The sequence below is a fragment of the Ursus maritimus genome, unplaced genomic scaffold, assembly GCF_017311325.1.
Source record: "Ursus maritimus isolate PB19 unplaced genomic scaffold, ASM1731132v1 scaffold_2, whole genome shotgun sequence".
Taxonomy (NCBI): domain Eukaryota; kingdom Metazoa; phylum Chordata; class Mammalia; order Carnivora; family Ursidae; genus Ursus; species Ursus maritimus.
Window position 1 is genome coordinate 44,225,852 of NW_024424452.1, and position 13,387 is coordinate 44,239,238.

A 13,387-nucleotide genomic window follows, 5' to 3' on the forward strand; every position below is an offset into this window, starting at 1 on the left:
GCCGTGTCCTCCCACGCTCCAACCTCCCACCCCAGCCATCCACCATGAAGAATGTGTAGACATGAAAAGATGGCGAGCAATCTGAAAGGTGAACACCTATAGCATACACTAATGACAACAAGCCATGGGCCGTGCTCATCCCCCTTCCTGCTCTTACTGAGGCAGAGACCCTCCACACAGCCCAGGGGTGGGGGACGCGGGGTGGGGGGTCTCCTGCCCCTTCAGGCCGGGGCTGCGGGCAGCCTGGGCTGACCAACTCTCCCTGCTCCCTCAACCATAATACCTCAAATACATGCGTGCGTGAAGGTCTTGCCACCTTCAAATCACCGTGCACGGATGTCAGGGGTTGGTGAGCACTTTGCCTGCACTCCCCGCACATTGTGCGACAAAGGCGCCCATGAGGAAGGCAGCGTGATCCCCATTTTACAGGGGACAAAATAGCCTCCGTCAAGATTAATGACCCGGCCAAGGTCACCAGGGCTTGGACCCAGGTCACTGGCTCCCAGGTCAGTAGAATGACGCATTCTTGCCGCCGCTCGGTGTCGGGCTCCTCTCGAGCACAGGCTTGTGTTCTTCTTGGCTACTCCTGAAGAACAAAAATTGAATCCCTGAGTGAGGATTGGGGCCAGGGCCCCAGAGTCCAGGAGTCCCGGTGATAGATGCATAAGAAGAAGGCGGTCCTAGGGCAGCCTCCCAGCCCCTCACCATCAAACCCCAGTTTGTGGGGACAGCTCGGCTGGAGATGCGCCAGAGGCGGAATCGCAGGACTGAATCCTCAGAGCCAAACAGCCTATAAGGATGGAAGCTGAGGACAGGGACCCCATTCCTCCCTGCCTTCCCCACCCCACCCCTGGCATGGGGCGCTTCTGCTTCTAGGGTCTCTCTAGGTTCTGCTTCTGTTTCCCTCAACGTCTCCCCCTTTGGGATCCGGGCCTCCCAGCTCCGGTCACAGTCCCTCATCCCTAGAGTTCTGTTAATCTTGTCTCCCTGTTCCCCGGCTCTCTGCCTCCTCCTCTGTGTCTCCACCCTATCTTGGGGCGTCCCCCAGGACTCTCGAGTACCAGGCAGTGTCATCCCAGAATTCCCGTTTCTCTCCATATCTGTGTGTCGCCCCCCCCCCCCCCCCGTCTTGCATCTCTGAGTCTCCACGGAGCCTCCCCATCCTGGCAGTTCCTCTCTTGTGTCTCTCCTCTCTCTATCTCCCCTGCACGTCCATCTCCCTGTGCCTGCCCCATGTCTGTTACCCACCGACAGCGTGCTCACTGTCCCCACATCTCCCCCACTGTCTCCCCTTCCTCTCCAGCCCCCGTTGGTGGGCATCTCTCCTCTCCCCATGGCACTCTCTCCTGGGTCTCCCTGTCTCCCAGTTTCTTGGACAGGGTGGAGGGCAGGAGGGTGGGGGAGGCAGAATTGCTGTTGCTGGGGGCTCATTAGGTGGAGATTGGTTTTTAATCAGCACCATGGCAATGATGATGCAAGAACTGAGATGCCACCTGATCCCCTGCCCCCCAGCCCCCCTCCCCAAGCCTCCTTTCCCCTCCAGCTCAGCCCATCTGCTGGCGCCCGGGCACCTGTCTGGGCCTGCCCAGGTGGGAGTCGGCACCTCCCAGACCTGGGGGTGAGGAGGGGCGGGGGACCTTGGGGAGGGATGATAGGACTCTCCTTAGGGAATGCCTCACCCTGGAGAAAGCCCAGAAAAGGTTGATCAGCAGCAGGGAAATGGCAAATGCCTCCAACAGCCTGCAGGGGGGGCGAGCTCCGACGAAGGTCTGGGCCCTTCAAGCAGTAACTCAATCTCCATGGCAACCTAAGAAGCAGCTATAATCAACCCCATTTTACAGAAAAGGATGGCTGAGGCTCCAGAGGTTAAGTGACTTGTCCGAGATCACACAGCCGCCAGGGGTGCTTCATGGTAGCGCAGTCTGTGCAGGGCTCCCAGCGTGGCGCATCCGGCTGCCCGCAAAGGCTCCAGGAAGACACCCAGCAGTTAGGTGGCAGAGAGAACCAGACACAGAAACCCAGCGCACTGCCTCTCTGTGCTTCCCTTGGTCGCAGCTCCTGCCACCCTGCAGCAGACACACACACACACACACACGCGTGCGCACGCTCAGACACACGTGCACACACGGGCTGGAGGCCGCTGAGCTACCCGCGTGAACGGAATCAACGTCTGTCTGCATCTAGTTCTGTATCTACTGCTCATTTGCTGCCGGGCACACGCCCAGCCGCCCAGGTTGCCCTGCCTACTCCCGCGTCCTTCCTCCGCCTTTAGCCCTTCCTTTTCTCCCAGGGGCCCCTAATTCCCAGTGGGTCAGCTTAGAGAAACTCCTCGTGGGCTCTGGGTCGGGAATCTGACCTCACTCCTCTTGGCGACGAGGTGGGTGGGAGGACGAGGGCCAGGATAGAGGGTGTGGGGTGACTGAGTCCCAGGATGACGAGGGCAGGGCCTGAACCGGAGTCCCAGGCAGCCTGCCCAGGGGTCCGCTGGGCCCCAGCCTTATGAAGGATGAGAGCTCGGTGATGGCAAGAACTCTGGGGTCCTCTCGTGTGTTTTAGTGCTGTCCACTTGCACTTTTCTAGATTTCCCTGTTAGTACCTTGGAGAGCCTTCTTCCCAGGAGAAAGGACACAGGGGAAGGGGCTGTCAAAGTCACAGTGGGACCCGGAATAGGACCATGGCCCTTAAACCTGGCATGCTGGGGGCCTCTGTCCCTGCCGCCTCTGGTGGGGAAGACTGAGGGGGTTCATCTGTGATCCTGCCCTGGCTTTCGCCCCAGCCCCACCCCTTCCCCCGGCTCTCCATTTCTTGCTTATGAAATATGCATGGAGAACAGATGTCCCTGCTCCCCTACTCCCTGCCCCCCCCAGGGCCAGCCCCCACCCCCAGCTCCCGGGAGGTGGGCTGGGGGGTGTTCCCAGTTCCCTCTGCCAATGGCTGCCTGGCCTGGCTGTTTAATATTGATGAGGGGGGGGCCTGGGCCAGCCAATGGAGAGCTGGGGGTGTGTGTGTGTATCTCCATATATATACATAGGGCTGGGCCAGCTCAGGTGTGTATGTTTGTGTGTGTGTCTATGTGTGTGCGTGCGTGCCCCTGGCCCCAGTACCTGGCCAAGCCCACCTCCTCCACCTGGGCCCTATATCCTCACCATGTGTGTCCCTCTCATCGGCCCTGGAGCCTGTGCAGCCACGCCACACTGCTGTCCCCGAGAGCTCTAGAAAGCTGGTCACTAACTTTGCAGACGGATGAGCTCTGAGCAGCCAGAGGAGACTGGGGCTGTCAACGCTGCCCCCTGTCCTGCCAGCGTGGATCCCCTCACAGGGTCTTCCTAGGTAAAGGGAGAACTGTGGGCTGGGGAGGGGTGGGTGTGTCCGTTGCACTTTGCCTCAGGTCCCCTCCCGGAGCCTCCCTCTAGATCCTCTCTCCTGTGTCCCTGCGCTTCCCTCTTCCCCATTCCTCCCCTTGGGCTCTTTGTGCCTGTCTGTTCTCAATCGGGTTGAGCATGGCAGAAGTGGGGCTGGCGGTCCTACCCCAGATGCTTGGGATTGCTGCTCTCCCTCATCCTTGGAGCCTGGAACTTTGCGACCAGAAGTGGATTTGGGGTGAGGACTGCAGGGGTAAATAGAAGCCACTGCCAGGACTGGGGCTGGGGAGGATGGCCGGTCAGGTGAGGTGGCACAGGGATCAGACTGGGAGCATACGGAGGGGACGGCAGGGGAGGGCAGAGTGGTCAGGGCTGAAGGACCACGGGCACGGGGCAGAGGAGGAACGGGGCTGTGTCAGATGTGCTTGGAGGAACCCGCAGCTGAACTTCTGAAGCCCGGGGTGGGGAATCCAGGCAGTAACCAGGTACCGGAAGGTGCTGACTTCGGGGCCTCCCTTGCTCTTGCCACCCCTCTTGTTCCTTTGGAGCCCGGCATGTGGAGTGCTTTCTAAATTTCAGCACTGACCCCCTTCTGTTTTGTGTGATGGTTGTGTGTGTGTGTCTATCAGAAGTGGAGACCCTTGCATCCGCCACCCCCTAGCGCTTAGTAACTATTTGTCACCTACCCCTGAGCCTGTCTTCCCTGCAGTGCGGTGGGGCAAGGGGGGGGGGTCCTGACTCCTGGGAGGAGGTCCATCGGGCAGGAGAACCAGGCTGGTGAGAAAGGGAAGGAGCTTCAGTGCTTCTGTTTCTGGTGGTTCGGTCCCGCTGAGCTCATAGTGAGCAGCCCCCTCTTCCCCCTTAACACTCCTCCCAAGCCAAGCCTTTCCCAGACCTTTCCCTCCTGCCTCACCCTGACCTCCTCTGGTCCCAGGGACAACCCGACCTTAGCCAAGTCCCATAATGATGTCCCCAAGAAGCTGTCCATGTCCCCCCTGCAGGCCACATCTGGGCGGGTGGTGGGCTGTGGGAGGACTCCGGAGTGGGAGGCTGATGATGATCCCTTTCCCTCTTCTTCTTTGTGGAGTCACCAAAAACGCCAGGGAATGGTACCGCCTCCCCCCCACCCCTGGCTGAGGGTGTTGGGGACTGAGCTAGAGGCAGGCCCTTGTCCTGAGCAGGGCCATCGTGGTCAGAAGAGATACCACCCCCCCACTCTAGTGGACAGGGCGGTAGGATCGGGTGTCTGCGGGGGTCATGCTGGGGGGGGGCAGGGACTGAGCAGGGGCAGCTGTGCCGAGCCCCATATGTCCCAGTCCACTCTACAATGGGCGATCTGCGTGTGTATCCCCTCCCCCCAGAGAGGCAGCAAGGCTGGAGAGGGGCCCTGGGAGGGAGGAGATGGCAAGACCAAGGCTTGTAGCTCTCCCGACATGACTGGGGAGGCTTTCAAGTCTCAGTCAACCTCTCTTGAAGCAGGGACTGCAGTCTTGCTCAGTTTTTTTTTTTTCTTTTTATTATTATAAAATATTTTTTATTATGGTTAAAAAAACACGTAACACAAAATTCACCATTTTAAGTGTACAGGTCAGTAGTGCGGAGTATGCTCATGCGGTGAAACGGCTCTCCAGAAGTTCTTCATCTTTCAAACCTGAAACTCTACGCCCTTTGAACGACACGTCCCCTTTACCCCACTTCTCCCAGGCCCTGGCAACTGCCACCGTACTTTCTGTTTCCGTAAAGTTGGCTGCTTAGATCCCTCGTATAAGTGGGATCATACAGTATCGGACTTTTTGTGCCAGGCTTATTTCCTTTAGTGTAATGTCCTCAAGTTTCGTCTAAGCTGCAGCACGTGATAAGATTTCCCTCCTTTTTAAGGCCAAATAATATTCCACTGACCGTATGTGCCACTTCTTCAGCCGGCCAGCTGTCCACGCACGTCTGGCTTGTGTCCATATGTTCGTTACTGGGACTAGTGCTACAGAGAACAGGGGAGTGCAGAGATCTCTTCGAGGTCCTGATTTCAATTTTGGGGGCCTATCACCCAGAAATGGGAGTGCTAGATCATCTGGTAGTTCTATTTTTAATTTTGGGGGGAGGACACCTCCATTAGATTTTCTTTCATGGTTGCACCGTTTTGCAATCCCACCCACACACCAACAGGGCACAAGGGACTCAGTTTCTCCACATCCTCACCAACACCTGTTATTTTGTGTTGTTTTTGTTTTGACAGTAGCCGTCTTCTCTGGGGGTGAGGTTTTAGCTTATTGTGGTTTTGATTTGCTTTTCTCTGATGATGAGTGATGTGGGGCATCTTTTCATGCCTGCTGGCCATCTGCATGTCATCTTTGGAGAAATGTCTGTTCAAGTTCTTTGCCCATTTTTTAATTGAGTGATCTGATGTTTTGTTGTTGCCGGAGTTCTTTATAATATTCTGGATAGTCACCCCCCCCATCAGCTGTATGATTTGCATGTATTTTCTCCCCCAGCTTGCCTTTTCACTCTTCTGATTGTGCTCTTTGACTTACAAAATTTTCAAGTTCGACGCAGTCCCATTTGTCCTTTTTTGCTTTGTTGCCTTCCCTTTGGCATTATATCCAAGAAATCACTGACTGCCAAGTCCAATGTCATAAAGCTTTCCCCCGTGTTTTCTTCTAGGAGCTGTCTGGTTTTAGGTCTTTAATCCTCCCGCTGGGTTATATCCTGCCCCCCCCACCAGTGCGCCCCCTCCTCTCCTCCTTTCCTGTTGCTCCTTTCCCAGGTTCTCTTTCCTTCTCACCATCTTTCCTCCTACTCGTGAATGCCTGTCCACCTGCCTGTGTCTCCCAGATAGCCACCCCTCCCCATGTTTCTGCTGTTCTCCCCCGACCCTTATAGTACCTCCCTGCTCCCCACGCATCTCCCATCTCCGACCTTCCTCTTGCCCTCCCCATTTCCGAGCTGTCCCCTAATCCCTCCCTCCGCCCCAATTTCCCCTTCTCTCCTCCAGGTTCGGGACTGGAACCCTGACCATGGGACCTTGAAGTGGCTCTGACCTCCTCAGCTCAGTGGCAGACCCCACTCCCCCGGGCCCTTCCTGCCCCTCCCACAACCAGCTTGCAGGCTCCCAGAGGGAGGGGTGGGGAGGGGACCCTGATCTCACAGGGCAGGGGGCTTCCATCATGATGCTCAACTCAGACACGGTGGAGCTGGACCTGCCTCCCACCCACTCCGAGACCGAGTCAGGCTTCAGCGACTGTGGGGGCGGGGCGGGCCCCGACGGGGCTGGGCCTGGGGGTCCCGGAGGGGGCCAGGCCCGGGGCCTGGAGCCGGGAGAGCCCGGCCGGAAAGACCCGCAGCACCTGAGCCGAGAGGAGCGGCGGCGCCGGCGCCGGGCCACGGCCAAGTACCGCACGGCCCACGCCACGCGGGAGCGAATCCGCGTGGAAGCCTTCAACCTGGCCTTCGCCGAGCTGCGCAAGCTGCTGCCCACGCTGCCCCCCGACAAGAAGCTGTCCAAGATCGAGATCCTGCGCCTGGCCATCTGCTACATCTCCTACCTGAACCACGTGCTGGACGTCTGACGCGGCCTGTCTCCGGCCTCGCGGGGGTCCCCCGGCCCCTCCTCCCCGCCCCTGCACTCCGGCACAGAGTCCCGCAGGCCCCGGGGGCAGGCAGGGTGCCCCCCCACCGCAGGTGCCGGCTGGCTGGTGGCTGGCGTGAGCCCGACCTCCTCTTACCGACCGGCCCCCGAGGGCGATTCTCGTGTACCTCCCACCGTTTGTGGTTGGGGCTCAGCTGGTCAGAAATGTTTGCCTGGGTGGTCGGTGCACAGTCCTTGCTGGGGTTCCTAAGCCGTCCCCCTAGCTCTCTCGAAGGCTGCTGCCTCTTCTACCCCTACGACCAAATTTTCGGAGACCCCAGACTCTTGTCTCTGTCTCCCATTCTCTTTCTAGCTTCTGCTGTCCGAGGGAAGGAGAAGCATCGGCTGGGGAAGGGGAAGCCCGGGCTCGGGGTGAAGGGGGGCTTCTTCTCAGACATCCCGCCTAGAGCTGCGGGCCAGAGGGGGTGGGCAGGCAGGGATCTCCTGAGACAGCTCCTGCCAGGGGAGTCTTAGTAGCCGGGAATCACGGAAAAACTCTTCCTGTTTTCTCTCTCCTTCCTGAGGCTCCGCACAGACAGACCTCGGATCTTACTTGGTAGTGAGTGCCTTGCCCCCTCTGAGCTCCCTGTCCCTCCCACCCAGCCTCCCAATTTTCTCCCTCCCTGTGCGCAGCTGGAGAAAGGGAAACCTAGATCCTGGAGGAGGGCATGCTGGCCCCAGACTCAGCCCAGAGAATCAGCAGAGGGCCCAGGCAGTGGGTGAGCCAGGTCTCACATCTGCTTCCTCCGTCCCAGCCCACTGGGAAAATGTGCAAAACCCCCCCGCCTTCCTCCCTCAGATGCCCGGGAAGGCTCTGTTACTGCCCTCTGGGAATGCTCAGCTCTCTGGGACCTAGGGCCAGTTCATTACAGATATATTTTTTCTCCTTCCTTAAGCTTGCCTTCAGCAAGGGAAGACAACCCCCCACCCCGCTCCCCACTCCCAGGCTCTCTGCACCCCCCCCATGTTGCTTAGCCCCCTCTGCTCACTGCAGCCCAGAGTCAGCCGTGGAATGAAGCGCCAGAGGGAGGGTGCAGAAGAAGTGAGCTCACTGCCCTTCCTGTGTTCCCTCTTCCCCCACACCAGGCTCCGCACTCTACAAGGATATTATTTATTTACGTATTTATTTATTTATTCATCTATTTATTTACTTATTTATTTATAAATATTACTATTTATTGCCGAGTTGTGCACTTTGGGGTAGAGCGAGGGGGCTCCTGGCAGTCCTAGCTGGGTCTCTCTTGCTTCCTCCCTGGTTACTCCTTTCCCTTTCTTACTCCTTCTGCAAACTCCAGGTGTGTGTGGGGATCCTCTCTGCTCACCACACCCATATCCCTTCCTCAGATCCATCTGTTCGGACACCCAGTCCTCTGGGATGGTGCCCTTCCCCCAGCTCCGGGGCTCCTGGACCCTTCTGTAGCTCTCTCCATCCCCAGACAGTTGCACCCCAGTCCTGCCTGCCTCTTTTCTCTCTCTAGCTCTCTCCCATGACCTCTCACTTCTTCCTAATACCCCCAACAGTGGGCCCTTGGGGTCTGCGTCCTGTGTCCTGTGTGTGATCTCCTCCCATTGCATTTCTGATTTCATATGAAAAGAAAAATTAAAGTGACCTCGTTCTAGCACCAGGTATGGTTGTGGATCATTCAATTGGGTTGAGAAGCTGGCCTAGGCACGGAGGGTCCTAGGCTTTGAAGGCTCTTCTGATGGGGCTATGAGAGCTCAGGGGGTACACAAAGAGAGAGAGAGGGAGGGGCCACAGAGTAAAGAAGTGCAGGGAAGGGTATAACACACAGGTCCCAGACCTCCCCACCGAGAGTCCCATGTACCTTCATCTTGGTATTCATTGAGTGACACTTTCTGACCCCTCTGATATTGTGCTTCTGCTCTGCTCTCTATGGGCCTGAGGAAGAGCTCAAGTTCCCAGTGGAACCCAAGTAACACATGCGTCTGTAGGTCCATACTGCTGAGAAAAGACGTGACATGAAGTCTGTCTCTCCTCAGGGTTGTCTCTGATCTGGCTCGGTATTCATTGCAATTTGTTCTTGGCCCACTTAGTGTTTCCCGACCTGAAGATAAGGGGGAGAACGTAATGGAGGACCTGGGACTCAGAGAGGACTAGGGAAAGGGATAAAAAGGAGCTCTGAAAGAATATCAAAGCAATCCTGGAACAGACCCTACAATCAACTTCTAGATGAGGACACTAAAGCCCAGAGAGGAGGAGGGCTTTGCCCAAGGTCACACAGCTAGTCAGGGGCAGAAATAAAGTTCAAACCTAGGTTTTTTATGTCCTGTCCTGCCAACACCCTGCTTCCCTGAAAGGATCCAGCCTGCCAGGTGAGATTCTGTGGACCTCATATTTTAATAAGAACCCCAATAAGCCAGAGAGTATTCAGTTTTGTGGCAAAGAAGGCAAAAGCTCTGGAAACAACTTTACAGAAGGAATTGCTGAAAAACTGAGGCTCTGTGTCTTCACCAGAGCAGAGTCTGGGGCAATGTGGTCCTTATCTTCAAATATTGAGAGAAGAAACAAAAACAGACATGCTGGGTGGCCCCAGGGAAGCAGAATCAGAACCAGTAGAGGGAAGTTATAGGAAATAGATTTTAACTATAAGAAAAACCTTCCAACACCTGGAGCTGTCCAGCAACGGAAGTGCCTGCCTCGAAGAGGAGGAATCCTCATGGACGGGCTGGAGCATGGACCACAGGCAGAAACCAGTGAGTCCACTCCTGCCTCCGTGGAACATTGGAGGCTTTCCAAACTGGAGGTCCTCTGGGAAGTCTGAAGGCAAGCAATGGGAGGGAAATGCTGAGACATGTCCGGACTCTGAAGGTGCTATTTTCATCCCTGACATCAACAGCAAGAGGGGTTTAAGTTAGACTGAGGGAGAACCCCCCCCACACACACACATTTTCCCTTCCCCATTTGCATTAGCTGAAATGTGCTCTGCCCAGAGCCTGGCAAGAGGGAAAGCTGAAGAGAGACCAGGGAGAATCTGAGGACTCTAGGGCAAGAGCCGGAAGGGAGCGCAGCAGGCCCCGAATCCAACACCTTTGTTTTGACGGCAGGCGTGCTCAGTCCACAAAGGCCCTGTGACTCATTCACCTCGGTGGACAGGGGTTAGAACCTGAGAAACAAACTGAGGGCTACAGAGGGGAGGGGGGTGGGGGAATGGGATAGACCGGTGATGGGTAGTAAGGAGGGCACATATTGCATGGTGCACTGGGTGTTATACACAACTAATGAATCATCGAGCCTTGCATCGAAAACCGGGGATGTACTGTATGGTGACTAACATAATATAATAAAAAATCATTATTAAAAAAAAAAAAAAAAAGAACCTGTGTCCTCCATTCCTGGCCCTGGAGCTTGGTGCCTTCCTCCGCACCGCAGCCGCGGCCCCCTGGTCACTTCGCAGGGCTGGAAAGCAGACCCGGAGAAGCTGGAGGTGGGGAGTGGGAGGGGGAAGGGGGCAGGGGGCCAGGCGCTGGGAGAGGGGACTCTCTGGGAGACCCAAGTCCCCAGGCTGAAGATTGAGGGAAAGTGGGAGCTCGGGGCTAACACCCAGAGAGGGAGGGAATGTTAGAAGAAGAGGCATCTGGGGCCTTCATTCCACATCCTCCAAAACCCAGCAGGTGGGCCAGTGGGATGGGTGAAGGGCAGGTGGGGGCACCAGGCGAGTGGGACTCGAGAACCTCACCCCACCTTTTTCTCCTCCAGCCCCTTCCCACCCCTGCCAACCCCTTCCCAGAGGTCCATGCCCTCCTAGTTCCGCAGGCCCTGACCTGCCAGCGCTCTGTCCCTTTCTCAGCCAACCCCACCCCTGGTGGCAGGCCCCAGGGGCTTGAAAGTGGAGGGGAGGCTCTTAGCCACTCCTCCCCCCTTCACACACACACACACACACACACACACACACACACACACACTCTGTAGGCTGCTGGGCATATGGCCCCTTTGTGCCACACAATGGAGGCCCTGCCTATGCCCCTTTCCAGGCTGGGCATGGGGGCTCCTCTCCTCTCGACCATCGACCATCTCGCTTCCATCTCTATCCCCACTGCAGGGCCTGCCCTGCTTCCTCTTCTTCCCCTAGCTGGACCTCCCCTTTCCTCCATCGTTCTGCATCTGGCTTGCTCGCTTGCGTCCTTTCCTGAGCTCCTGCAGTCTGGGCAAAGCTTGTGTACAGAAGAAAGAAGCTGACAGAAGGCCTGTCCTCTCGAAGGCTGGTCTGGGGAGGGACGAAGAATGCAAGCAGAGAGGCAGTGGGGGAGAAGGGAGGCAGTGTGTGGCAGCAACCACAGTGTTGGGCTGGAGGGGACAGAGAGCTCACAACTAGCAGCCAGAGGACCTGAGTCCAAGCTCCATATCCACCTTCAGTCTTGGTCCCATAACAAGCAAACTGCATATCCTCCCTGGGTCTCAGGTTCCTCACCTGTAAAACAGGGAATATATTAAGACCTGCCTCACAGGGGTGTTCTGAGGATGAAATGAGATCATCCTGGCAGCGTTCAGCGTGTTAAATGACCACTAAATGGCACGGTAAGGGGCAGTTAGTAGCAGGGCCAACCTGTCCTGTTGTACAGTTTGTGCACTGTACAAGGTGCCAGGCCAAGGCAGTGGAGGGCCTGACATCTAGCTAGAGCCACCCATCATGCCACTGGTGCCAGTGAGGGTGCAGCGTGCCCCGAGAGGGAGCCCTGGAACCAACCCCTCGTGTGGGGTCCCGGGCACGAACTTACAGGAGTCCAACCGAAAACTCAGAGTCCTGACAACCTTGGAAACCAAGACAGTGGGAGGGGACGCGAGGCTGGGGGGGGGGGCATCCCCGAAGGGGAGCTCCCTTGGCTCAGTCTTCTCTGGAACGTGGGGAAAAGCCGAACTATGAAACCTGCTACACCCATCAAGGAGACACTGCCGCTGAGAAGAGGGGGGCTTAGAAGCAGAAGAGGAGGCAGAGCTGGGCAGGGTGGGTAGAGATCAGAACGCGGTGTGGGTGGAAGGACCCCGGGCTCTTGCTCCTCCTCCCGGGTCCCCACTCAAGCAAGTTTTCCGGAGCCGCTCCGATGATCGCTTGTTGAACACTGCCCCCTGCCGGCCTCCAGCAGAGCCGCCTCTCTTCCCTCTCGGGCTGGGAGCGGCCACCGAACTGGGAGGGGTCGGCCCCGACGGGGACAAAGGGTGCCAGAGCTGTGGTGGGAGCTGCAATCCAGAATTCTGTTCTTGTCAGAGTTTCTGGAAGGTGAATGGGGGTGGTTGCTGACTGGGGATGACCAGGGTCTAGAATTCGTGGGCGTTTCATTTAGATATGTTAATGCTGTATCATTTCTGGATGGATTTTTTCCTGCCTGTGTCCATTTCACTTGTTGTGTGTCCGTGTGTGTGTGTCCGTGTGTGTGTGTGTGTGTGTGTGTGTGTGTGTGTGTGTGTGTGTGTTCTGTCTCTGGGGTGCTCGCCTGCTTCTGTGCTGCCGTCTGTGCGAACACGTGTGTGCTTCTTTCTATGCCCTTTTTTACGTGAGAGTCTCAGTGTTGGCTTTCAGGTCTGGGGATGAGCTGGAAGTGGCTTTATTTCCTCTCCTTCCCTCCACTGTAGACCTCTGCCTTCCACCAGCCACAAGGCCCCCTGCAGGTGACAGTCTTTTGGTGGCTCCTGCCGCATTGGGACCAAGCTCAGAGCCTTGCTCTGGCTTTACCCGGCATTCTTTTTTTTTTAATAATAATATTTTTTTATTATGTTAGTCACCATACAGTATACATCCCTGGTTTTTGATGTAAAGTTCGATGATTCATTAGTTGCGTATAACACCCAGTGCACCATGCAACACGTGCCCTCCTTACTACCCATCACCAGCCTATCCCATTCCCCCACCCCCCACCCCTCTGAAGCCCTCAGTTTGTTTCTCAGAGTCCATAGTCTCTCATGCTTCATTCCCCTTTCTGATTACCCCCCCTTCTTTATCCCTTTCTTCTCCTACTGATCTTCCTACTTCTTATGTTCCATAGATGAGTGAAACCATATGATAATTGTCTTTCTCTGCTTAACTTATTTCACTTAGCATTATCTCCTCCAGTGCCGTCCATGTTGCAGCAAATGTTGAGAAATCGTTCTTTTTGATGGCTGAGTAATATTCCATTGTATATATGGACCATATCTTCTTAATCCAGTCATCTGTTGAAGGGCATCTTGGCTCCTTCCACGATTTAGCTATTGTGGACAGAGCTGCTGTGAACATTGGGGTGCATATTGGCCCTTCTCTTCACTACGTCTGTATCTTTGGGGTAAATACCCAGTAGTGCGATTGCTGGATCATAGGGTAGCTCAATTTTTAACTTTTTAAGGGACCTCCACACTGTTTTCCAGAGTGGCTGTGCCAACTTGCATTCCCACCAACAATGTAGGAGGGAT

At 56.2% G+C, this 13,387-nt stretch overlaps 1 protein-coding gene across 1 annotated transcript; it reads left to right on the forward strand.

Annotated features, from left to right (window-relative positions):
* The first annotated feature begins 6,523 nt into the window (after window positions 1-6,523).
* NHLH1 (nescient helix-loop-helix 1) lies at window positions 6,524-6,925 on the forward strand. Its single transcript, XM_008700783.2, has one exon. The coding sequence runs from the start codon at window positions 6,524-6,526 to the stop codon at window positions 6,923-6,925; it is 402 nt and encodes a 133-aa protein (XP_008699005.2).
* Window positions 6,926-13,387: the final 6,462 nt, after the last annotated feature.

Bases quoted from the DNA above. Each gene is read 5' to 3' on its own strand.
- NHLH1 (XM_008700783.2), top strand. From the start codon at position 6,524: ATGATGCTCAACTCAGACACGGTGGAGCTGGACCTGCCTCCCACCCAC.